The sequence below is a fragment of the Phaethon aethereus genome (genome assembly GCF_964289735.1).
Source record: "Phaethon aethereus genome assembly, chromosome: 5".
In the NCBI taxonomy this organism is placed as follows: Eukaryota; Metazoa; Chordata; class Aves; order Phaethontiformes; family Phaethontidae; genus Phaethon; species Phaethon aethereus.
The window spans coordinates 55,648,105-55,674,430 of record NC_138579.1 but is presented as its reverse complement, the minus strand read 5'-3'; the positions used below and the strand labels follow the sequence as shown (position 1 = coordinate 55,674,430).

The 26,326-nt window shown below is 40.1% G+C and overlaps 1 protein-coding gene across 1 annotated transcript in view; it reads right to left on the bottom strand.

Annotated features, from left to right (window-relative positions):
• The window catches only part of PTPN5 (protein tyrosine phosphatase non-receptor type 5), a 65,117-nt gene extending 45,934 nt beyond the window's left edge, over nucleotides 1-19,183 (bottom strand). Inside the window, exon 1 of the mRNA XM_082000732.1 lies at nucleotides 19,159-19,183. Coding sequence (XP_081856858.1) covers nucleotides 19,159-19,168 — 10 coding nt within the window. The 5' untranslated portion in view covers nucleotides 19,169-19,183. The remainder of the gene's footprint in view (nucleotides 1-19,158) is intronic.
• Nucleotides 19,184-26,326: the final 7,143 nt, after the last annotated feature.

The window sequence follows — 26,326 nt, the reverse complement described above, 5'->3', positions numbered from 1 at the left end:
CCCTCTGAACCTCCTATATCTTCATGATGGCTGTAGATGGCACAAACTTACTCTATAGGAAGCGATCACAGTGTGGAAGCATTGCAAAGTATGAACATGCCAGCAATACTTCACATCCATCAAAATTACCAACACTTCACACCACAGTCCTAAAACCACGTACTGCCTGTACATCTTCAGCTATCAAAATGCAACTGCCTACTGAAATCACTGTCTCCAATTTCCACCTAACTGCTAGGGAGACCTGCTATTGATTAGCGAACAGTAGGTGAATGTATACTACTGATATGGGTCTGCAAATCAATTGCTTATTTTCACATGAACCATTTATGCGTATCCAGGACATAGGTCTGGCATTGTACTTCACGTATCTGGTCAAGACCTTGTTAAATCTGAAGGTTATAAAGACACACTGATTGCCGGCAAGTCCAGATGCTGGCCAGATACATCAAAGCTGAGGTAGCTTATGCTGGAGGATAAAAAGACAGCTCATCTAATCAAAGAATGGAGCTTTAGGAGATAGGTATTGGCTGAGAAGACATTCTCTTTTTCGCTTGCCACTGCAGCATGAGAAGGATGGAAACAGAATAATTAGCTTTTGGACCAAAAGTCAATCTTTCTTTTGCACTGCAGTGGTATGGATGTAAGTGGGTAAGAGGAAAGGGACCTTCCGCTCTTGCATGGCAAACAACTTGTGTACTTACATTCCTCTCTCTGCAGGAAACCAACTGGTGGGTCACTAGTGCATAACTTGGAAACTTTTACCAAACTTCTTTATAACCAGCCTATCTCAGATATTAAGTAGCTAAACATAACGATAGAAGCTGCATCATTACTGTTTACAGCTGGATACAATTCACCACCTAGGAAAGTCTGGTTTTTTTCTTGATGCTCTTTGCACTCCTAAAACTCATCTGACAAGTTATGCTAAAAATTACACTCAAGATCTAATGAGCTGTGTTGAAAGCTGGGAATCCTATTTCCAACACTTGCTGTTATCCTAAGAATGCATCTCTTTCTCTCCGTTTCCTCCATCATTAATTTTTTTTTTTTTTACCTTCCCAGTCACAATACCGCACTGCTACTTCTAATCTACTTGATCTCCATCCTGCTCTGTTTACAAGAGTTTGATACATTTACCTTTTCCAAATGGCTGAATAAAACACTGACTGGGAGGAGAGCATCTGGTCCCTAAAAGTATCCAGATTAAGAGCTACAAAGAAAAACATTCCCAAATGCCCCCTACAGCTACCTACTACTGCCTGACTGGAGATAGAAGGGATTTGCAACAATGTAATCGCCTTAACACTTCCTATTCCATTCTGGAAAAAGTCCAAGTTTTAGCTGCCAAGAACTTGTGGTTGGTAGATCTTGCATTTCTAATGCAGAATCACATAGAGAGCTACTTCAGAAGATACCAGGCAGCTTAATTCAAACACTAGCAACAATGCAGACAGATCCACATATCCCACTAAGTTTACCACTAAACACTGGAAGGCATCAAAGCAATTCTAAAGTCACTCTGGTATCTAACTGGAAGCCAGTTAGATTCATCCAGTGGTCCTCTGTAGGACTGCAAACTGTAACTGCAGACTTCATTCTCCTCTGTATAACAGAGCTTAAAGAATAAATAAGCCTGACATACTACTAATCCAAGTAAGAGGTCCAAGCAACTGTAACTACAATCTCTGACACATTACAGAGGAATGGAAAACTCTTCACCAAGACTCAAGCCTACAGAGCAGCAACGTGGTTGTCAGTCTCCTGTGTTACTTATTCTGAGATGAAATTCAGCTTAACGATTTCTAATGCTTTCAGTGTGCACTAAGTATATCTACCCAGGACCGTAAGAATTAGCTGGGCCAAGCTACAGGTGTTCATAGCTGTGTGGGGAACAACTGAAATTTATAACATTCAGGGATTCCATTTGGGAAAGCTGGATGTTTTTGCTAAAATGATCACATTGGAACTAGCCGTGAATATTGATATTTAATTCACTTTGATTCCTGGGTTGATACGCCCATCAAGAAGAATTCAGCTGCTCAAGAGCTCTGAAGTGACACTGTTTCAGGCTCTGAAGATTCAAAAAGAACACCACCCTTTTTTTTTTTTTTGGGGGGGGGTGGGAGGTGTGTTTTTTGCGTGTTATCTTTATCAGCCAAAAGGGGAAAAAGTTCATCTGCAAGATCAAACTCTGGAATGCAAGTGTAGAAAATTCAGTGACAAAAATGTACATAAGCTTTAAAACTGAGCTTTTTAGTAAGTACTGATATAAAGTGTCTACCTGCTGCTGCTTAGTCTATAGAGAAAGATCTGCATCGGTCCTCCCTTCTGAAAGAAAACCCCAGAAACTGCCAATAAAATGCCACAACTTTTTCCATTATTACAAAACTGCTTAGAAAGATGCTGCAATGGCTCCTCCCTAATATTGAGTGAGAAAAAGGTTAGTTATTGGTTTTTTTACTAACTAAAAAGTTAACTATAAAGTTAGGGGGTTTTTTTCACTCCCTTGTGTGACAGAGTACAACTCACAAATAACATCAATTTTCATTTGAACTTGCTTGCCTGTAAGTGGCAGCTAGTATGCTTAAAGCCAGCAGCCTAATTCTGAGAAAGGCAAACATTCACTGTGGAGTTCTTGAAACAACAGTGCAGAGAGGGAAATGGGTGTCATCTACTAGCAAGGAAGAGCACTGGAGACTTGCACTTCTCAAGCTCAGCTGGTAGAGTCTGGCTGCTGCTTAAGCCAAACTGATTACCAAAAAGGAAAGACTCGCGGGGGGGGGGGAGAAGGAGGAAAGGGGGGGAGCGAAGAGAGAGAAAGAGGAGAGAGAGAGGAAGAGAAAGAAAGGGAGGGAGAGAGCGAGTGGGAGAGAGCGAGTGCGCAAGAAAGGAAGGAGGAAAGTCGTGCAGAAGATCTGTGAGCAAGCCAGGCAGTGAACTGAGGTCTACTTATTTCTAGTCCCATGCTTCTCCCCTTTCACTGGCAACATTGTTAACAAAGTTGGAGAAGAAAACTTTCTACTTCAAGTAAATTATGCTGAAAAGAATATGCGGCCCCTTCTCACTGCTGGTGAGCTGCACAGCTCCATCCGTAAGTGGCCTGTTCTCATCGCTGAGGGAACAGGAACCTGATGCCAGAGTGTGCGAGGAGAATAGTTGCCTTTCCACTCGGCAGCTCCCTGCTGAACTGCTGAGTCACACATTTTCTCTGCATTCATTTTCACACTGCTCCCACTCAGTCCACCTGGCACTTCATCTGGGATGGGTGGGAGGAGAGAAGAAGAGGTGAAGTCAGAAAAAACGTTCATGTTCACCCAGGACCATTATTATGATACTGCAGGGTCACATACTAAAGCAAGCTTGCAAGCTTCTAGAGAGGGATGGCAAAGAGAAATATAAGATTGCAAGACAAACTGCCTCCCTCTCTTGTTCAACAAGACAAGACGGGCCAGTGAACAAGTTGCACACCTTATCTGATTCCCAGTCAGTCACTGATGTTAGGTGCTTGCTGATATGTTCTGCAAACTCCAGGCTTCAGACCACGCCTTGAGGTTTTGTCTCTTTCCTGTGACTTAGAAGAAATTTCAACCTGCTGTGATTTTTTCAACAGTTCAATGGATACTGTGTAGTAATCGACTGGCTGCCACAGGGAAATGCCACAATGGCAAGCACCAATTCAATCTGGATAGATTCCAGTTCCTAAGGGCATCTTCAGCTGAGTTCACAGAATCATGAAGGTTGGAAAGGACCTTCAAGATCATCAAGTCCAACCGTTAACCCAACACCACTATGACCCCTAAACCATGTCCCGAAGAGCCAGATCCACACGTTTTTTGAACACTTCCAGAGATGGTGACTCCACTACCTCCCCGGGCAGCCTGTTCCAATGCTTGACCACTCGCTCAGTGAAGAAATTTTTCCTAATATCCAATCTAAACCTCCCCTGGTGCAACTTGAGGCCATTTCCTCTCGTCCTATCACTAGTTACTTGGGAGAAGAGACCAACACCCTCGTTGCCACAACCCCCTTGTTGCAGCAACAGAAGTGTCCACCAGCCCCACCTTTCATCATTCAAGAAGATGAAGAGAAAATCGTAGCCATTTTCTTGCAGTTTCCATAAAACCCAAGCGTAACAGGAGCCAACATCTTCTGCTACCTATTAAATTTTTATGTAGAAAAGGTACTCTGCTATCAGTGATGGGATACATGTTTATCATGGTTATAGAGGGTCCAGATTGCTTTTAGGTTGGGCTGTACATATAGAAACATACATTTAATTAAATTATCAAGGCAGTAATTTTTCCTGTAATTAGATTTCTGGACAGTACAGTTTATAGGTCATGAAAAAAGAAAATGCCTAGAAGCTTCCTAATTTATTCAATCAATGATCTGAAAAAGCACTTCTGAAACTGACTTTCAGACTAAACCAATACAACTGTGATTAATTTTCAGAGTAATTCTTAACCTACTGTTAGTATTCAGTAGAAAAACTGAGGGCTTATTAGGAACTAAATAAGCATTTTGTCTTATTAAGCAGAATTAGCAATTCAAAAAGCAAGCCTGTTTTTCCCTGTGAGAAAGAGTCTCTTCTTAGGTAATGTTCAGCCTTGCTTCTCAGTAATTCTTCTGGTGCCAGTCCCTTTGCTTGAAAACGTGCTTGTGCTCTACAGGCCTGAAGTTGCAGACAAAACCCAGCCTCAGAAGAGCTTAATGACATCGCATTAACATGCCTTTCTATATCAATGTCCACTCCCACGCCCTAGAGTGGCTCATCCTTGTGTTGCTCAAGAAATAGTTCATGAAAAAATATAACTGCAGGGGAAAAGAAATATGGGAAAGAAAAAAGAAAAACTCAAAATATTCTCAAATTTCCCTGACTCCATACAATGGTTTTTTGTTCCAAATAAAAAAAAACCTGCAAACCACAATTTTACAAGATAGGACTCTAGTCTGCAAAGTCATCCCTGAAGACGGAAGGATGCAGCCTGCCATGTCACTAGAGACTTTGTTTCACTGAAGTATGAGACTGGGAGACTTCACCTGAGCTGCCATTAAACTCTTCCTTCCTGGAAAAAACAGCACTCCTCCCAGACCTGGAGTCCTACGCAGTGCTGTTGGCTGCTTAATATACCTAGCCCATCTAGTAAGAGAAAAAGTAACTTATTTGATCATCTCACCAACTCTCTAGTCTGTAATAATTCATATGAAAGTGAGTTGCTAGGGAAAAGCAGCTTACAATACACTTGGCTGACACCACTCTACATCAGGTGTAAGTCTCATTTACATGGGAGCAAGAAGAAACCAAAATCATCATCTCAAAACAATCTGCTCTAGAAAGACAGCCCTCCTGCTTCTGCAAAGATGAACCACTAGGAGCCATTAGAAGCAGTAAGGGACTGTCAGATAAAGCAACGATATGGGAAGCATATGAGAACTACTATACCATCTGCTGGGGTCCGATTCTCCTCCAATACTCATTATTAGTAAAGACATAGCAGTTTATAAAGGAGGAGTTGCTCTTAATTTCCAATGCAAGATTAGTTATGCCCTTGCCGACATATAAATCATTCTACTACTACTAAATCAAATACACAAGAGGTTTATTCTTAATGGCTCTACTAATGCTTACAGGTCTTAAACACAAGATGTGTTTTTAAGCACTGTCCTTTTTCCTTTTCTCCTGCAAAACATGTCAAGTTAAAGGATATGCTATTTCTCATGGCAGCTAAGGCCCCTAGAGCAGTGTTTGCTTCAAAACAATTAAAATATTAAATATGGTGTCAAATTAACAACTCTTAAGTGAATGTAGACCCTCGGCTGGCAGAGACAGTGAATATTAACTTCTATCACACCCACACATAATTAGCCTTTGCCATCTTTCAGTCAGGGCTCTATTCAAAGCTTCTTTTGTTTTTTGCATAAGGCTTTCCTCCTTTCCTATTAAACCCCTTAAAGAAGGTCCGTCTGATTACTGCTTAACAATTAGATTTTTTTAAATAAAGAATAAATTTCCTTGTTATTCTGTTTTCTTCAGTGGAAGTTTTCAAGTGTCTGCTAATAATTTTGGAGGTGCCTTGCGCTTTTGTAAAGACTGCAAGTTGACTTTTAGTGGAGTTGGTTGTCCCAAATTACTCCCAGCCTGCAAACTCCCTTTAACACTGAAAACGGAAACCCACAAAGCAGCTCTGTAATTCCACAGTTAAAGAGCTATGCCTTTGCTCATGAATCAGCCTTGCACAGACAACATAGCCAGGGAGAACTGTCAACAGCACAATGATACAGTTTGAGAGGTACAGGGTTGAATTCTCTTTCTGAAACAGGATAACCAACTTTCCCCTCCAAAACCCAACTAATAATTTTTGTGCCTTTAACCTTTAACTACAGGATATACTTAAATGTGCCTGAATGAATAATCAAAAAATAGCAATAATTTAAAACCAGTCAAACAATCTCTGCAATGTAAGAGTGAATATGACAAAAGGAACAAGCACATTCTGGTTTCATGTATTTTTGAAAGTATTTACTATTCATACTACTATCATCTGAATTGGTGTTAGCACACTTGTATTGCTTGAAAAAAGCATATTTTATCTCATAAATGAAGAACTTCTATAGTTCTAATGCTAATACCATTGCATGTTTCTAATTTCTCTTCAGTGACTTACTAGCCTGGTGTCCTGTAGGTGTTAAATCTGCCTTCTGCTCTGGTGAGTAAGAGGGTTTGCACCTTGAAACAGATGGGTGATATGCTGGCTTCCTGCCAAGTTGAAATGTGAACATTTTGATGTCATTCATTTGGGGATAGCCTGCTTTACTAAGCAACTAGAATGCCCTGGAGCCTTCAGCAAAAACATTTAGGAAAGCCACTATCACATTTGACATTTATTTCAAAGACATTCTCTTTCCTGAGCAAAGTAAATTATATCAAGACCAGTCTCAACAACCACCTTCAGCCACAAACCTGCTACATGCCTTCAGGGTACTATCCCAAGTATGAGCATTTCAGTTTCTTTCATGCATTTAAAAAGGTTATGCTTGCACTGCCTGGCTCCCTCAGAAAGCAGGAGGGAGTTACAGTATTAAACTTACAGTTTCTAAGTTACAGTATTGTCATTCAATACTGTAACTTAGAAACCAGAATAAGCACTAGTATAGATAAGGGCATGGACATGAGAAATAAGATGTCCACACTCAATTTTATCTCTGTACAAGAGTGCTATTTCCACACAGGGCTACTCCATTATGGGCCCACATGCAAAGCCTACATAATTAAATATCATTGCTTCCAGTTCAGTGCTCTGCTACCTTTGTAACTGCAGTCCCTTCATGCTAGAGGCATCCTTAGATTATTAAAATGTGAGAAGTGTAACAGTCTCATTGATCTCTCCTTCTCCCTAGCTAGCCACATAGCACAAAAAGCGAATAGTGCACGTAGAAGAAAGTAACAGTCCACTTTGTTTACTTGTGTCTAGTCTATGTGGGTTCCTCTACTTTGCTCATCAACATGGATATGCAGCCTTAAGTAGTGAACTAAAAAAAAATACAACAGCTTGCCTTCTCATCCTCTTCCCAGTGAGGGAACATACACAGAGAAATGTTTTGTCTAGATGGATAAGCCGACATGCACAAGTTGTTACGGATCTATGTCAGAGAAGGTGAGACGAAAAAAGCGCACGCTGATGATGAGCTTTGCAATTATTCTGGGAGGATTTTGTACAACTTGCCTGCAGCCATCAGCTTCACACTACAAAACAATCCAAAGAAACAAACCTCTCATGGACACATGCATCCCAAGGCTCCGCTTGGTCTGAGGTGACCTGTACCTCACATCACACAGCCTCGTGCTGAGTTACCTTAGCAAAGGCTGATGTTAACCAGCAGGTGTGCAAGGTGGTAAGCAAAGTTCTGTGGAGACACCATTTTGGACCCTGCATCAGCATAGCGTTTCTACTTCTAGCTCCAGGGCCAGCTTGTTATCAGCTAGCCTAGGGATTTTCATTTTGTACTCCAGCAAACAGTACACAAACACTCTTTGATACCTTAGACCAAGACCGTTCTGGAGATGACTTGAATATGGTCTGATGTTACATGGAAGTAGGTATGCTGCATTTGTGGGAGGCATAGCCGCCAAGGAGGTACACTTAAAACCTCCCATTGCTACAGGTATAAAAGGTCTCACAGTTTCATCCTCAGAATAGGAGATAAGACAGCAAGTTATTTTACCATCCCATCTATGCAACACAAATTAGGGCTATTAAAAAGCATTGTTTTTTCAGGCCTTGATTAAAGCATTTCTTCCTTTTCAGCAGCTCCTGATTTCATGACATTTGTCATTCAGGTCACCACAAAGGCACCAAACATATCCTTAGGTACTCCTAGTTGCCCCACTGTTCTGTCTCCATGTTGATACACCACTGTGTATATAACACATTTTGAAATACAGGTAGTCAATTGCCTTTCATAGGATGTTCCTTATGAAGCGTGGGTGACAGTATGTGTCAGTGGGAAAAAAAGATTTCATCCACATAGCTATATTCATGCTATGCTATCCATAACACTTCATCCAAATTAACAGGAGATGCCAAATGCCTCATACCAAGTCTCTTCCCACACTGAGGTACACATTTGACTTCAATATGAAGTTAAACCTGCAGTGAGTAATCTTGTAAATCTCATTCTTAGCTTCTAAGGACCAATGCAGTGCTTTCAAACCCATCCCACCTCTGCTGTCTTCCACAGGGGCCAGATTCACTATGAGATCTTTTTCCTTGCACCTCTCAACTCCCAGTGACAATTATGTGCAACACACTCTCTTGGTCCTTTTTCCTGAAGATAGCATTAATTATGCTGGAAAGACCATAAGCAGAACAGACAAGAAAGAGCTACATTTTATGCATAGCCCAGGTAGCAGCACTGTGATCTATTTCAGATATGCTGAGCAGAGACACAAAGGCAAAAGATGAATCGAGGAAATATCAAGTCCTGCTTTTGGGGGATAATAACATTATAGTCCATTCTTTCATCTCTACAGAACTTGAAATGGTCATACCAACTGAAAAGACATAACGTCACTGAATCCACATATGCATCCAATAGGAATAGCACTTTAGTAGCATGCAGAAAAACCTCAAGAACAAAGGAAGCTTTACCTAAGAGCTGTTGCACAAGTGTTTTCCCCTATGGAAAATGGCACAGGCTCTTCAATGTCTGGGCAAAGGACATTCAGAACCTGCCAGTACCAGTGAGCCAACAGGGTGCTAAAGGGGGCCATTTTAAGAGCCCCCGCACAAACACGACAGGAAGAAAACTGACCTATTTGAAAAAGCTTTCTGTATTTATCTTTGTCTCCTACAGAAGGCATACAAAATGGAAGGCATTTTTCACACTCATCTTTCATGAGTGCCATCCCTCCTCCTGAGAGCCTGCAAAATTGGTCAGATAAAGCTTTTACCTATTTCAGCAGGAATGTTGCCTGTGCAAGGAAGCAGAGACCAAGCCTTGCAGCCTAACCACCTCCCCTCCTACTTCTGGGCTCAGAAGTAAGAGACCTTTTTAACATACATATAGGGAACACAAAGGCATTCAAACTGCTAGACTTTGCAAAGCAGCAGCTTTGGACTGTCATTTGAAGGTCAGTCTCCAACATACAGTATTTATCTGCCTATTTTCAAACAAGTGCTGGGGCAGAAAGGAGTTTTAATAGAATATGTTAGTTAATTAAATCTGGAATGTTAATGGGTTTTTCATAACACTGTGGCATTGTATCTATGAAAAGCAATGAAAAAATGATTCTATTTAAAAGTGGTAATAGCTGTAGTCTTTGAACATATGCTTAAAGAATAAATCTGTTAGGGAAAAAAGGCCTGTGTGTATTGGAGGGGGGTAGTATGTTTCTTCTCACTTAAAGCGTGCCATGATGACAATCATCAACAGCAAATGCCCTCTATTGTTGGGACTGAATAAAATTCCATTTTGCCATTTACTTTCAGGTGAAATTGCTTTTTTCTTTTAAATAACACATTCTTTCAGCTAAACAGCTGAGTTGAAAATGAAGCCATGCCAGATTCATGTTATTAAGGACACCTGATAAGTGTTCCTGCTCTTTGGTAGGTGCAAAGAACCACAATATAGTAATATCCAGGCAGCTTGCTACCACAGCATGGGGTGCAGCACACAAGAAGCTGAACAGACTACAGTGAAGAGGCATTCAGATCCCATGGTGAGAACAGTCTAACAACTGAGTGCTAGCACACATTGTAGTGGTGGGCACAATTTCAGGGACGAAATTATACAGAATACAGAGCAACACAAAACCTGAACAGAATAGAGTATGTAAAACTTAAGATGACAACCAGAAAGCTATGATGGCAAAGCACATAAGAACAAACCCAATCTACTGAGTTTCCATAAATTTGTTTGTGAAATTAAAATGCCAATTTCTTACACTAGGAAGTAAGTAAGGAAAATATCCACAGTTAAGCCATAGCTGGCTGGGTATTTTTGAAGGAAGCTTGTCAGATGTTGCTAAAATGCACCCAAAAAGTCAAACGTGTCAATATTTACTCAACTCCTCTACTGTCCTCCCAAAAGCTCCTCTCACAGAGTGCCAGAATCTCTCCTTTCTCCACCAAATCTGAGAGTTTAAGCTCCTCAGTTCCGCTGTGAATGCTCCTAAGGAAGGTTCACCAAGACAGACTCCCCTTCCTGTTCCTTCCTTCAATAACGTGTTTGAGTATGGATCTTTTTTGCAACATCGCCAAGATCTCAATTGAAAGGTGCATTTTGTGGTGAAAGGGCCATGGTGAACTCCCAGGCTGCATTCAACCAGAATCCCTAGTGCAACACACTAGAGCTGGAAATCTAACCACCAGGTGAGACCATGCCATGATCACCTCTGTTTTGACAACTCTTCTCAGGCAGCAGGGTTGGGATTCTGCTCTTCACCACTTTTGGACAGTTGAGCATGACTCAACATCTGCTCTCCATCAGCTTTGCTAACTTCTCAGTCCTTGCTGTCACTCCTCTTTCCTTTAAGAACTTTTGCCTGTGAACATGCAGAGCAGATCCAGATTAACAAAGATCAGAGATCATGAGTAGGTGGAAAGAGATAAGAAGATGCACAAAGATAAAGCAAATCTCAGGTTCCCAGGACTTCTTTTCTGAGAGAGAACTGTGATACAATGAAGAAAATATTCCATCATTAAAACCTCTAATTCTTGGGGATGGTATTCTCCTCCCACTCTCTTCCTAATGCTATCCTTATCGAAATACTTTTCTCATTGAGGTTCCTTGCATTTTCCCATGGTGACAGAGATGTCACCAGCAGGCATAAGGAAAGCATAAAACCTCAATCTAAGGAAAGCATGAAACCTCAATCTGCAAACTGATAAGGCAGTGATCTAGAAAGCATGATTTCCAAAAGCGGTAGAGGTTTGAGATACTGTGACAACTAGCATTAGACTTCCTACGAGTGGTTTGCCTCAGCTAAAAACCCAGTTTGTAAGACTGTTGCAGACACATGTCAGCAAGGGTCTATTCTCAAAAGTGACTAGCATTTTCACCAGGCTGATTTTCAGCTTATTTCAGCATGCAATTAGTTATGTCCATTCAGTTATGCAATTAGTCTGTCCATTAATCAACCAGTTAGTCCACCAATGGAAACAGTGACCCTGAGGCATGCATAAAATTTGGTATGTAGCAATCTGCCCGATTCAAAACACTGCACCATTTTGGATTCTGCATCCCTGAAACAGGCCTGTCAGTATTTTTGACCTCTGAAATGTCTGTTCTATGACATTAAACCAGGTCCTTCAAAACCACTCTCATCGGGTAACATGAAAGATGAAAGTTAAGCTACACAACAGACTAGCAGCAACAGGCAGAGGAACAAGAAGATACAATAAAGATGACAAAAGAAGGTGTGAGTATGTTTGAGAATAATGGAAATGAGAATATCTGATGAGAGAAGAGATGAAAGAAGGAAAATAAATACAAGACCATAGAAGAGAAGCCCACAGGAGGAGGAGGAGGAGTGTGAAAGCCTGGCAGAAGGACTGAGTGGAGACTAAAAACAGCATCTGGCTGTAGCTCAAATCAAACAAGGCAGCATATGCAAGAAGTGCAGTACACTGAAAACTTCCTTCCTCTTGGAGATTAAGTAACCTCAGAGTTAGTGTAGAGAGTCTTACCTCCCTCTCCTCTGGAATACCTTGCTCTAAACTCTGAAGCAGGAAAAAAATCTAGTTAAAACTTTTCTGTGGTTGTCATTTCACAATTGCCAGTGTGAGGTCTTCATGGAAATTTTCAAAGGTAAAGCTGCAGAAATCAGATATTGATTTTCATTAATTTTTCTAGTGGGAAACATGATAGTGGGTATCTCCTCCCTAAATGATTTAAGGCACCAAGAGGCCAGATTTTCAAAAAGTCTAGGTAAATTTTCAAAATCCCCAATCCAGCCAGATAAGACCCTAGTTCTGCTGAAACAACTTTATCATTTTTTAAAAGATGGGCCTAAGTTCCATTTTCAACAGCAGCTGAAATGGAGTCCATTTCACATGGAAAGACAATGAGACAATACTGCACAGTTGCTTTTGAAACTGAGACTGGCATGCTTTTCAAACTGCTGCCTACCATATGCTTTTTCTTCCTTTAATTATGTGTCTGTGAATACAGCACACAAGTGTGTGTCTATTTGTCACTCACAATTAAGAAAGCACAGGTGCAGTTGTGAGAACATAAAATACTACAAACTTGGCAGTCTCAGGACAGTCCAGCATTTCACGCCTTAAACTGCAGTGATGTCTATGATATTTGCACCTGCACAAAACCTGAGAAAGTCCCATGTGGGGAAGTATTACAGCACTAGCCAGTACCTAACATAGCCTCAGTTCCATCAGCTCTCACAGGGGTGAAACATGGCCTTATAGGTACACATGTCAAGCCAAGCAATGCCATTTCAAGGAATATCCCACCATACCCCACCTGTTTTTTATCACGGTGCGTGTGGATAGGCTGCTACATCTAACTGCACAGCAGAAACAAACTACAACTGTGATTCTTCGCCCCTACGACCATCTGGAGCAGGGTCGTAACTGGAGTTTGCTGTTGCTCTCCCCAGGTCCATATGACCACATTTCCTTCATCAGAAACCAGGAAAAAAGACAGGAAGATGATGCCACACAGATCTCCCTCTAACACAGATAAAGCACATCATCAGATTTATCTTCTGTGACAGTCCCTGTTGTTGAAGATCAAGCTTAAAAGGTAGGAGCTATATACAGAGAGGCAAGAGCATATGAGGCGAAGACTGCCCTAATGTGAATGGTAAAAGAAGGACTGACAGAACAGTCCTGAATAATCCTTGGAGGAGAGTCAGAGCCGAGAGATACTATTTTGCTGCCTGTGTAATAGAGAAGACACAGTAGAACATACTTTTACCTTGGCCATAGGATCCCAGCCTTCCTAGGGACTGCCAGAAACTGTTTGAAAAAACAAAATCTCTGATCAACCTTTGAAATACAGATGCCTACCTCTGCTAGAACTCCTGGGTCATACCATATTAAGTATGCCTCAATGTTCTGTCAAGATATGCTCATGATTCCTGATAAATCTTCAACTTTTCAAGTGACGTTCTTGTATTAAGGTCCAAAGACTAAAATCAAAACAAATAATTGGTGTGGTCAAATAAAGATGTGAGCCCAAACTCGGGCGCATTCTACTTCAATAGTTATTTTTTCATTGTAAGCACAGTACAGCATTATCAAGCAAACAAGAGGCATCTTCATCTTATCAATTTGGAAATAAACCCCAAACCATTCTGTCACTGCAACTGGAAATGCAGTGTTTTTATCTGGGAAAGAAGAGGCAGGGTAAAATGCACTGAGAGGAAGACAGATGTGCATCCTTGTGGAAACAAAGAAAAAACTCACAGCTGCTGGAGAAGCACCAGCACAGTGGCTAGAATACCTTCCTGTGGAAACCCAAATCACAAGCTGGAGATTGCACCAAAACACTGTGCTAGATGAACCTGTGTATATCTTTTACTTGGGCTGCTAGGCTGAAGATGACAGCACACACCACTTCAAAACACACCACTACAAACTGCTGTCTGCAGAAACCTGCGTGCTCTAATCCAGTTGATGTGGCCTGCTAGGCATTTTGAAGTTCAAGATAAACCTTTGTAGCAGTTCATAATTTGAAAATGCATACTCTACTAATAACAAACTCTCAGCACTGCCACAGACCAACCAGCTTCACAGTTTTCTAGTTATAGTGACATGATGAATGGCGATGTCTCCGTGGTGACATAGAAAGTCACTTAGTGATAGAGACCCACAGATGTATCAGCAAATGGATTCTGTTGTGTTTTTACACAGGATACCATGATTCCAACATCCCTGGAACTTCAGCAGAAAACAAATAATCAGTTTCATTAAATGACTCAAATTCCCAGTCTGAATAACAGAGTATCGTCTTTGGTATTAAACAGGAAGATATCCTTGATATTGTGACTGTTACGTTGGGCTAATGGAGCTGGCAGAGGAATAAGCATACATTGGGGGATAGAGACTTGAACCTCTTGACGCTAAGTTACAAATGAGTTTACCACAGTTAAACCCCTTAAGTGGTATGAGGCAAGAAAACCATTTTATGCACAGGAGGAGAAGGAAAAGCATCAAGTGAACTCACTTGCCACCTGTCCAGCTTGAGAAAGGATCAAGTACAACAGAAATTAAAAAAAAATTCCCAAAAACTTGTCCAGCCCTTCATAAAAGCATGCCACATGAAAAACATCTTCCAAGCATTACCTTCCAAGTCACTGCTTTTCCTTTAAGATCTTGACAAAGACAAAATTTTGCTATGAGTATTTAATCATGTTATCCATATAACACATGGTAAATAAATGTTACCAGTGGATTAAATACGTGGGTAAATGCTAATCTTTCTAACCATGGTTGCGTTGGGTTTTTTTTTATTCTCCTCATTGTTGCAAGTTTCACCACTTTACCTAGTGTGCTGTAAATGCCGTTTCTTTATGGTTTGTAATGGAACAGGAAGAAAAACAACCTTACAAGAAAATGGGTGGAATATTTCCTGCCAGAGTGGCTTTTTTCATGGTTCTATTTGCATTCCACATGCAAGCATATGTTTAGCCAAATTCTGCTCATGTTACTACACAAACATTTCATAAGCACAAATCTCTTTCTGAATCAAGCATTCGTTAGAAATGCTGACTACTGTTTGTAAATACTACAGTGGAATCATGGAATGTCCATGTAATGAAAACTCAATGTTAAATGAACAGTCTCTCTACTTGTATTTGTCAAACCATTAAGTAAAGAAAACAATCTCTTTTTCCTTTCAGTATGTTCCCAGAGAAGTGTTCATTCCACTGAGAGTATATTGGTACATTTTATTTCTCAAACAGAAGCAGTGTAAAACACACAGAGACAGACTGAGGCTTCCTTATTCACTTCTTTGCTCTTCTTTTTGTAAGAAAACTCCACAAAGTTGTCAGGATTATTTGTGCAACACCATCAAATGAAACCGGGATTACAATCTGACCCACAAGAAGCAACAATTACTGTCTCATGTATTGCAGACAGGCAGTACCTTTCTTAAAGTTCCTTGAAGGCAAACTGTCTTATATAATCCTGAAAGAAACTGTACTAAAGCAATAAGGATTGTAGAACTAAAACTGGCACTTGATAATTTACCAAATAGATACTTGTCAAAAAGAATAGACTGATTTTTAATTTAAGTCTTTGTTGAAATTAGGGTCCCTCTAGCTGCAATGCACCTTGGCACTGCAAACTGCCTCGTTTTCATCATCTCTCTGATTCTTAGATGATGTTGAGAGATGGACTGAGATTTTCAATAGTTTAATTTTCTACACTGTTGCGTACACATTGCAGAAGAAACTTGCTTTAACAAAAGGTTTAACTGGAAGACTTCAACTTCAAACTGTCAACCCAAGTGCACACTCCTTCAAAAATAGCACATTAAGTTTGCTCATCCCCACACTCATGTGACCTCTTTTAGCTGCAGCCTGTTTTCCACCCGCACCACAGCAGCCCATGGCTATGTCACACAGCTACAGCAAAACTTTTCAAGCCTCCAGGAATACCATCCAGTTTCATTTCACTCTGCACATTTTTTGCTTCATGAGCTATGCTGGATGCAAGTGCATGCAAAATCTAACACGAGGCAGTTCTGTGAAATAAATAGCCTTGTGGTTACTTAAAATGACCATTTTTTAATTTAGTCCATCATTTTATGGTTTCACCATCCCTTTTCATTGGCTGGCACAAACACATCCTAACAGTTTCCCAAGGCATTTTTCAGAATTTGAAAGCAAACACTGCTTTAACATTTGCCCTCCAACCTACCCTAACCAAGCAATGCATTAGAAGTTTCTCATTACCTCACATGCCCTGCAATGAAAACAACAATAATTTCTTTGCCTGTGTTTTACTGATTGCTCAACTTAGACACTAAAACACTGGAAACCTTTGGCCACGTTCTACATAGCATTTTCTGCAATATTGAAGTTTATTAATGTGTTTGTGACAGCTGAACAGAATGATACCCTTTTCTTAGACAACTTTGAAACAAGGGCCAGTCTACAGTCCTATGACAGTGCTTGGACAATGACTTTTATTTCAAGCATTTATTGGAGCATTTTCCATCAACTTTAAAGACACGGATTTGCATTTCATACACTTATTTCCTGAGCCTTCACTCAAATTAGTATCATTGGTACTTTCTAATTGTCTTTCCTCTTGTGCAAAACCCAGTCTGTTCAGTCACCTCAGACTGAGGCCTTTTCAGGGTACCTTTTCAGCAAGCACACTTGCCAGAAGCAGCCTATACAAACAGACTTTGTTTCCCAGTACTTTACCAATACTTCCATGCTGACACTATTATGTTAACATGAAGGCAAGTGCATGACCTTCATCCCACATTCAGCTGGGAAGCTTTACCACAAGTGTTTTTGTTGGAACTATTCCACTTTGATGTCACATGATAAATGACTGCCGACCTTTTCTTTCTCTCCTCCCACATCAGGTTTTCCGAGGCTAAGCTTTTCTGCAAGGCAGAACTACCTACATCTTATTCTGCAATAAAAACAAAACTGTTTGAAAAACTTCCCTTTGTATTGCCCACATATAAAAAGTAAGCCAGTATCACTGCTGAATTAAAGATCTTTTTGATGAACAACCTGCAAGCTACATGCATGAATACATGATATTTTGGCCAAGCAGAATTCAACAGAGATGAGAAGCAAATAACCAGAGGAACACTTCTCTGAGGGCAGTGTCAAAGCCCAAGTGAAACCACATGGGGAAGAAGTGAAGTCCCATATAAACCGGGGGGGGGTGAGCAAAAAAAACATGCATTACTCTACCAGAACCATTCACACACTTCCCCCCAAAGCACCCATATTGGTGGACAGGAAATAGAAAGTGAAATGTGAAAGACCTCTGAATATACTCAGTATCCATAAAAATCATATACTGCACATAGCACATAGTTATTTATTTTTTTTAAACTACCCAGTTAAAAATAGGATGTGTGTGTGGTTTCTATGTTGGTGGATGGATCAAGTTCACTCATGGTTTAATTCCGTATTTTTAACTACATTTTATTACAAATTTCAGTGCAGGGATAAACTTGATAAACTCTGCAAAGTTATTTCTGAATTCATTATTTTGTATAACCAGAATTGCATTTACATCTTGCTTTGAAATTAATATAGTCTATGACTATAAAGATCAGGTAACATACAATATCATGTTTTTACTTATGCTAAACTATCAAAAGTAAGTGCTCTAAGGCAAAAAGCATATATGTTTGTCATTTACTGCATGTTTATACATGCCCTAATATAATGAGGCTTCCAATTATTTGGCACACCTACACACCACCTCAATATAAAAGTAAAAAATACTGAAGTTTTATGGCCCAGGTTTAACAGGTTTTATGGCCTCAAAGGATCTGGACAAGATGGTATAACACAAAGGCTGTAAAGAACACTAGCATGACTCTGAGCTTTTAGAAAGGAAAACACATCCTCTCTGCCATCACATTTGATGGTAAGCATTGACCATCAGCTGGCCAAAGCTGACCACTTTAATCTGTAAAGAGAATGCGAACACCTAGGAGAAATATCTGTTGGCTATCTGAAGTTTCACAGGATTCTTATATAAGTAATGAAAGTCACAACTCATAAAGGGCTTTTCAGAAGTAAAGCATACAGCGTGCAGAATGAACCCATTCACCTTACAGCTTGTTTGCATACAGAACATGTTTTTGCCCCCAAAATGCTCCCTAATAAAGGCTTTCAGTATCCTCTTTCCATAAGGTGGGCCTCCTTTACACTGTGGAGTTGATTCCAAAGGCACACTCACTCAGCTGAATGGGTTTCTGTAACATAAAAACAACCACAGACTGCAATAGTTCACAAGACATCTATACCTGCAAGATGGTATGAAAGGCTGGTCCAGTGCAGCATTAAGGCATATTTAGGTTGTAACCAGAAGGCAAATAAATCAGCTAACCAATAAAAAGAAAAAAGGTTTAGCTACACCAGATGCATAAATGAAAGTCTGAAGTCCAGTAGCTCTTAGAGCCCTCATTGTGCAGATAGGAAACACTTTCTCATAAAAGACAGAATACGCTTACAACCAAGTCCAGAATAACTTGAAAACACCCACTTCCTTTTACTCCTTACTACAAATAAACAAAAAACATGTTTGAGACTGCTGTGGACTGGATTTAAAAGTACATTCTAAGGAGCTTTTAGGAGACAAAGGCACAATCCTTTAGGCATCCTTAGAAATCCTAGTTAAAATAACTTCATAGACATCAAGCAGGTAATGGATGCAAAATGCACTCTTTGCACAATGTGAGAACCACAGCTAGATTAAAAGATATACTCCAGTACATAAAGTTACAGCAAAAAGTACCTTCCATGCTAACTGGGCTTTGCAAAACATTTACTACCTGCAATGAATTTTTTGTTTGTTTGTTTTGTTCCTTGTTCCTTTCATTCTCCAAGAAGATTAGGACCAGTTCTGAATCGGTGTATGACTGTATTTTTCATCTGTACTGAAGTGACAGTATGATATATCTGATCTTCTGTGTCTTACTTACCATCTGACATGCACTCAGTCCTTTCAGTCACATAGTAGCTCAGTTCCAATGTCTGCTCCAGGACAGATGGTCCTCTGGGATTATCATTTACATCCTTTATGCACTAGAATCCTAAAAAATAAGTGAAAAATCTAAGCTTTAACACTATCAGATGTCCAAGAATCATTCAGGGCTTTTACACATAATTTCTCTTGAGAAGAAATTCTAAAAGACCATGATGTGATGTTCATCCATAAAGGAAGCATCAAGCCACTGCTCTGTGGGGTGAGGTGAAGCATGGAGAGGAGATGAAGCATATTCCTGTGTTATTAATCCACTTGCTTTTGCTTATTGCCTGCATACAGGAACTGGGATCAGGTATCCAAAGGGTATGTACCATAAAGTCTTTTAGTATTTAAGGAAAAGGGGGCAATCCATAAGCTAAGCTCCCTTAGGAGCCATCTGCTCCATATGGAAAAAGCCCTCAGCTGAAATCATACTGGCCAATTTCATTAAAATCTCAGAGAGTGCTTAAAGGTCTGTAAGTACAAGACAGAAACCCTTACTATCTATTTGTGAAGGACTGTTGAATGTGTTACACCTACCACACAGGAGGGCTAACTGAATACTTAATTTGGAAACAGACAGTCCATCATAGCCTCAGCCTGTGTGTCCAACATGCCACTCCAAGCATAGCAAAAACATGGGTAAAGAGGGTCATGCAGTCATGTAGAAAGAAATTCACATCCAACAAAGCACAAGGACTTTTTCCTTCTTTACAAATTCTGCTAAGGGAGGCGCCATAGATGTATTCTTTGTTTAGATTATAAAGTGCTCTGATGGCAAGGCTTATACAATTTGTCATCTACTTCTGAAACACCTCACACTGTGAGCATCAGGCCAGTTCATTCACAGCCTCATCCAAAGCCCACAGAAATACATATTTTTACATACAAAACAAGTCTTTCTATTGATGCCACCACACTTTGCATCACAAACCCAATCAAGAAGTCTCTTGAAGAGCAAAAGTATAAAGGGTTAAACCCTGGAAGTGCCCTCTACAGAGGTCCTGTTAAAATCAGAGAGAGTTAATTTAATTAGAAACTGATATTTCCAGTTTTGAACAGGCTGATAAATCAAAGACCACCTAGATATCCAGACTTTACCTCTGACACTGGGATATAAGGTGACACCAGCATATAGATAAGCGCATCTGCATGTTAAAGAAAAACATATTTAAAAGCAAGTCACAGTCTTAGAAGACACAATACAAGACAGCATCCAGGTAAAAGCAAGTCAGCAGAGTCATGTGTAAAGCACTCCTCAAAAAATTACACAAAACCAATATAGCACACCTTAGCATTAAGCAATCCTCTGCTACCCAGGATAAGGGACTACCAGTCAAGGCAGAAAACTTGCTGTAAAGGCCTGGATACATATTGTGTCTTTCACTTGTAATACAAAGATAGTATGGAGGAACTATTCAGGTCCAAGAATAAGAAATACTGTCTGTGTACACAGTGTGTGTCAAAACATAATCCAAAAGTTATTCTTAAAAACAGAAAAATCAGGCATAAAGCATACAGATGGTATTTATACATTTACAGACACTTAGAAACACCTCTCCCTCCCTCGCAGGAAAAGATGACAATCAATTATTTTCAGTTGGATGATTTTATTAAGTTTGTTTTCTGTTGTGTTTTCTTAAGTCAAAGCTCAAACACAGAAAAGATGTCTTGCAGGCAAGTCCCAAGGAGAGTCAACCTTCTTTTACAGAGCAGGTGTCATCTAAAACAACTAACAAGCACCATAAAAAGATGGTGTGGACAGTTCCAAGTCCACCATCAGCACCCCCACTGCTCCTATGAAACTTCTGTCAATGACATAATTGCCAGTTGTGTGCAACAGGTCCTGAGAAACAGGCTTCCCAATGCACTCAATCCACTCCAGCAGTACATCCATGAGGTCCAGAACCAAGAAATAACTTGATTTCATAAGTAATTGCCACTGGAAAAAAGGAATTGGTGCCTCTTGACTCACTACTGAAGGCCAAATTATATCCCCAAACTACATCAAGTGGTCTAATAAAAGATTCTATGCCTCTCTATACAGCTCTCCTTATGCTACCTTGTCTTGACATGAAGGGCTTTGGTATCTGAACAGGTTGCCCCAGTATATAAAGTTATTACATCTGTTAAGTGGAAGTATAATTGACTCTGCATGCAGTCCAATGCAAACAGAAGACAAGATTGCTAAAATCCAAGCAAGAAGTGCTTCATGCTTTTAAAAAAGCAGACTAAGAACATGTACACAGTTACTGCGGTTCAGCTGACACAAGGTAACTCGATCACACATCTTAGTTTTTAACATAAAGCTGTTCGCGATGACAGTAGCCCCAAATGCTACCATCCTTTGACTATCCATAGTGCCTGCAGTCCACCATAATATTCAAATGCTGGTATAAAATTGTTTTCTTTACACACACTACTGTGCAATGTATCATGACACTTACAGAGAGACCAAATGAATAAGAATTAATGCTGAAGCTGTAGGCACAAGGCCTGTATCTAGCTCCTCGCAGCTTCTAAAAGAGTTACCTCTTCTTAAGCTACATGCAACTGTTGTAGTCTGCCTTCAGTACAGGTGCCTTGCCAGCATCCACACTTAATACTCTTTTTTACACTGCCTCTAAATTCAAGCATTCCTCCTCCGCTTCCTCCTTCCCCCACCATGTAACTTGGGAACAAGCACAGTTTTAAATTCTTGAAGAAAATAAACCCATCTATTGCCTAACATGGCCCATCTTTCTGTCTCTCCAACAGCATGTGAATAATCAGAAGAAAATACCACTAAAGGAAGGACAGTTAGGAATCACTCCTGTCTCTGAAAACGGATATAGCCTTATTCTCAATTACTATAGATCTTGCAGTTATTATCAATGTAAAACTGATGTGAAAACAATATTCATATTTGGTAGCATTTTACACCTACCTTACACTGATGTAGAAGAAATAGGCTGCCATGTGCCTGTGACTATGAGGAAAATCTTGAAGGCAGAGTAGTTTTACAGAAAGACAGTTACCTTAAACAATAAAGGCAATCAACTGCATGACCTTGCTTTTAAAACTTGTGTGTCCTTCATTATACTGACATGAGAAGCTAAAACTAGTCACAGGAGCTCTTACTGATGTGCATAAGTGCCAGCAAAATCAGGCTCGGAGTTCAGAGAAGATTTCGGCACTTCATTTTGCTCTGTGTGAAACATCTAAAGGATGTGCCACAGTGGACTGATAAGCAATTGCAAAACTTCTAGTAGCAAGTACTCAACATCATATTCAAACTACTTCATGGAAGCAAGAGTGACTTTATCTTGTGCTCTGTGTGAACAAAACATGTTTTTAAGCCATCAGGTTAATTTTTACTGAAAACACTGGCACAGTCTGCCCAGACACAAGCAAAAATTATACACACAATTATCTGGATATATACCCTGGCACTGACAGAGCAGCAAAGCAGTTCAATGTGCAGAAGCACCATCACAGAACAGTAACACAAATCCAGAGGGTGGAACAGAAAACAATAAAATGGTTTATCGTTACTGTTCAGTTTTTCCCCGTCCTGGGAAGGATGTAGAATCTATTCCAAAGAACACATCATTCAGGCAATCTGTAGCAATGTGTTGCAAGATGTTCCCTCACTCCATCTACAACCCCAAATCAGACAAGAGTATTTGCCTGAAAAGGGACTACACGGATCCACACACTCTTTTTCTCCATTTTCAAGAACAGACAAACTTGAAGACAGGGCCAAGTCTCCTGGGGCAGAAACATGTTATTAAAATAAAGTGTGCACGTAAGTGGTTTCTGTCTTGGGATCTGAAAACCAAGTTTAATTAATCAACTGAGTGGAAAGCACAGTTTATATAACGTAGACTACCTGTGGACTCTCACCCCAGTCATTCCACACAACCCCCTGTAACTACTAGTCCACATAAAAGCAATTTTTGCTGGTAAAAATTAAATAACTGGGATGAGGGATCTAGATGCCAACTTTCACAGAGATCAAGAAAGAAGAAACAGGTGCTTAAAATAGAGAAAATAGAGACCAGTCCATATTGCACAGGCTACTAAATAGTTCTGTAAGCGAAATACAGCTTTCTTGATTCTGGAACTCCTAGAAATTAATTTCATCAGATAGAAAGTTATTCAGTGCTAAAAGTATATTGACAGATACTGCCACTGCCAAAGAGAGACAGTCCTGGAAAGAGTCTGAAGACTTTTGCCTTTCTCTTACCTGTACTCTGGAAATCTGCTTTCTGAAATACTGTATGCTTATGAGATAAGCCAGTGAAAAGCATGATAAACTTGGAAAAATTCTAGCTCGGGGAACAACCAAGGTCTGTCCATTGACTATTTGATCATCTGGTTGTCAGGCCACAGGACTGGCGATTTAGGATTCTGTCTGTGGTTTCCAGTGTCTCCATTTTGCAAGATTCAGCTCAGAAGACTGTCTCCCATTCTGTGATTGCAGAGTTCTTAGCTCAATCAGTCCTTAGTATTTCTTGGGGAATTTAAAAACGAGAGACTACCATCCAACCAACCAATACTTAAGGTTAGCTTCATGTTGCATTTAAGATTACCTAACCTTACACTGCTGCAGAAAGAGAAGGGTTTGTTTCATCTTGTTGACTCTTCTATTGCATCATATCCATCTATCTTATCTATCCATGCAGCAACAAGGCTGCTGCTTCAGCATGCAGAATTGATGGAAAACTAATTAATTTGGGGGGTGGATTAGTCATCGTTGGAGGAGTGAAAAGGGGACCATCTTCAGTGGGAGCTCACTGCTAGATTAAATGCAACATTGAACTGCATTCTTCTCACAGGAATTTACAGAACTTCCCTGGGTGTTCAGCTCAGAAGTACCTGCATGTATACTGTAGAACTATGGCGAAGCAAGTATCAAATGGAATTCAACTCTTTTGTTACAGCATACTAATTTTTGTGAAAACCTCACACCAACTTTTTCAAAGAAAGAACAAACAAACCTCAGTCAGGGCAGTTAAATACAAAACATTCCAACAACATTAAAAACAAAAAGGTTTTTCCAGCCATTAAAAAGTAAACTCAGATAATTATGATACGCACGGCTACCCTAGTGAACATTTATAGCAATTATTTGAAATTCCGATGTCACAATAGATATATCAGCTGATAGTTTTAAAAAAACTTGATTGTATATTAAAAACTATGACCAATATTGTTTTCTGTGCATAGAGATAAACATCCTGCTCAAGGATCTGAACTCCTACTTAAAAACAAAACCAAACATTAAGATTAAAAAGCACTCAGTATGGCTCTGACACACATATGTGGCTGCATTGCATATTCTCTGCCTACACTGACTGTGTGGGAGCTCTGTTAGTCATCTAATGCGCATATTTGCTTGGCACAATGCCTTTACTTTCTTATGCAGGCAAGAAAGATGATCACCAGTTTATTGTATTCTTACATCTCCATTGCATGTTCATCAGTCAGCATGACCAGGTCTTCCCAATTCACACTACATGCTGTTAGGAGACAGACCAGTTCAAAACAAAGCCTGAGGATTGGAAGGTTAAGTACACCTGTAAAGACAAGGGTGACTTTTAGATTCATGCTGCTTACCTATATTTTTTGGTGGGACCTAACAAAATGTTTATTTTAAGAATAAGAACCTTTTATTAAATACAAGCCTAATTTATTTTTGCTTTCAACCCCAACACAGATCCTTTTACTATCTTTAAGGGCATTAGAGGTCCTCAGTCGGCTTGCTTTAACTGTCCTTCTCTGCCTCCATTCTGGAGGAAGCTGGAGCAGAACCTGAATTTAGTTTTCCTGTAAGATGGTCATAACACTTCCTTGTGCAGGCTACAGCAGAATCACATGGATCCCATCCTTCTGGTATCCCAATTTCATTTAAATCATGCAAAACACATACAAGAAAGTTGTGCCTTTTTAGTGTGATGTTGACCATGAAATCTGAAGAGAAAGAAAGGGAGACAGAATTTCCAGGTGCCTCAGTGTTGTCAGACCTTGAAGGAGTGACTCTGGCCATTTCTTCTCCTAATGGCCCTGGATGCTGTGAATTAGTATTTTACCATGAGATACTTCATGTTCCAACCTTATCTGTATAGAATTAACAAAGCACCAATTCAATTGCTTTCTGACACACAAGGGAAGTGCTTTGAGGGGAGATAGCTCACACCGTTTCTTAGGTATCTCAATGGTGAACCCTCTTAACACTGACTACTATATTTATGTCAAGAGAAGTCTCACACTGCCCCCCGCTCCACTGTGGAAACTTGGCAAAGCCAGCCTTAAAAGGCAGTCTGGGACTGCCTTGCAGGGCCTCTTCTAACCCCTTCCTTAAGTGCCTTCAGCAATATGGGCTGCCATGTCTCTACTGTTTTTACCCCAGATGTGCACAAGTTTGGATTCCTGAGGACTGCAGTGCTTTGGTGTAATGTCTGCTGACTACACTCAGTGTGTTAGCATCTAGCTGAAGGGAACAGCTTTTGACAAGAAGGAGTTTAGAATAGGCAAGATCTGGTCTGATCTAGTGGAGCTCTGTCTTTAAATTCTATGATGGTAAGACAGAAGAAATATGTGGGAAGCATTCACAATAATCAACCATCTCAAGTTAATTAGCAATTAATTTAGTGAGCTACTAAAGTCTAGCAAAGATTAATCCTGAGAGATTCTGGTCACAGTTACCCTGATGTAAATCTAGATTAACTCCTAGAGAGAACATCAATCTCCATGACAGTTACTTCAGATTTACACCCAGCTACTCTGAATTTGTGCACTTGTTTTCACAGCCGTGTGGGAGATCTGTCTCAACACAAATCAGCTCTGCTCTCCTGCAGATTCTGCAAGGTACACAGAGTTACATTTCTGTAAAAATCCAACCTCAGTGAAATGGGGAAATTAAATTCTCCACTCTAATGAAACCTAACCCTCCCACACAACAGACAAAAACCCTGATACAGAGCCAGCCACTACAAGTGGTCACAATATCCTCCTCAGCTCTCAGTCTCTGGGCAGCAAGGATAATTCCCTCTCACTAGATTTCATGAAGCACAACAGCAAGCATCAAAATTACTACATTCTTCTGCTGAGGACTTATGAGTATTAAGAATACCAGATTC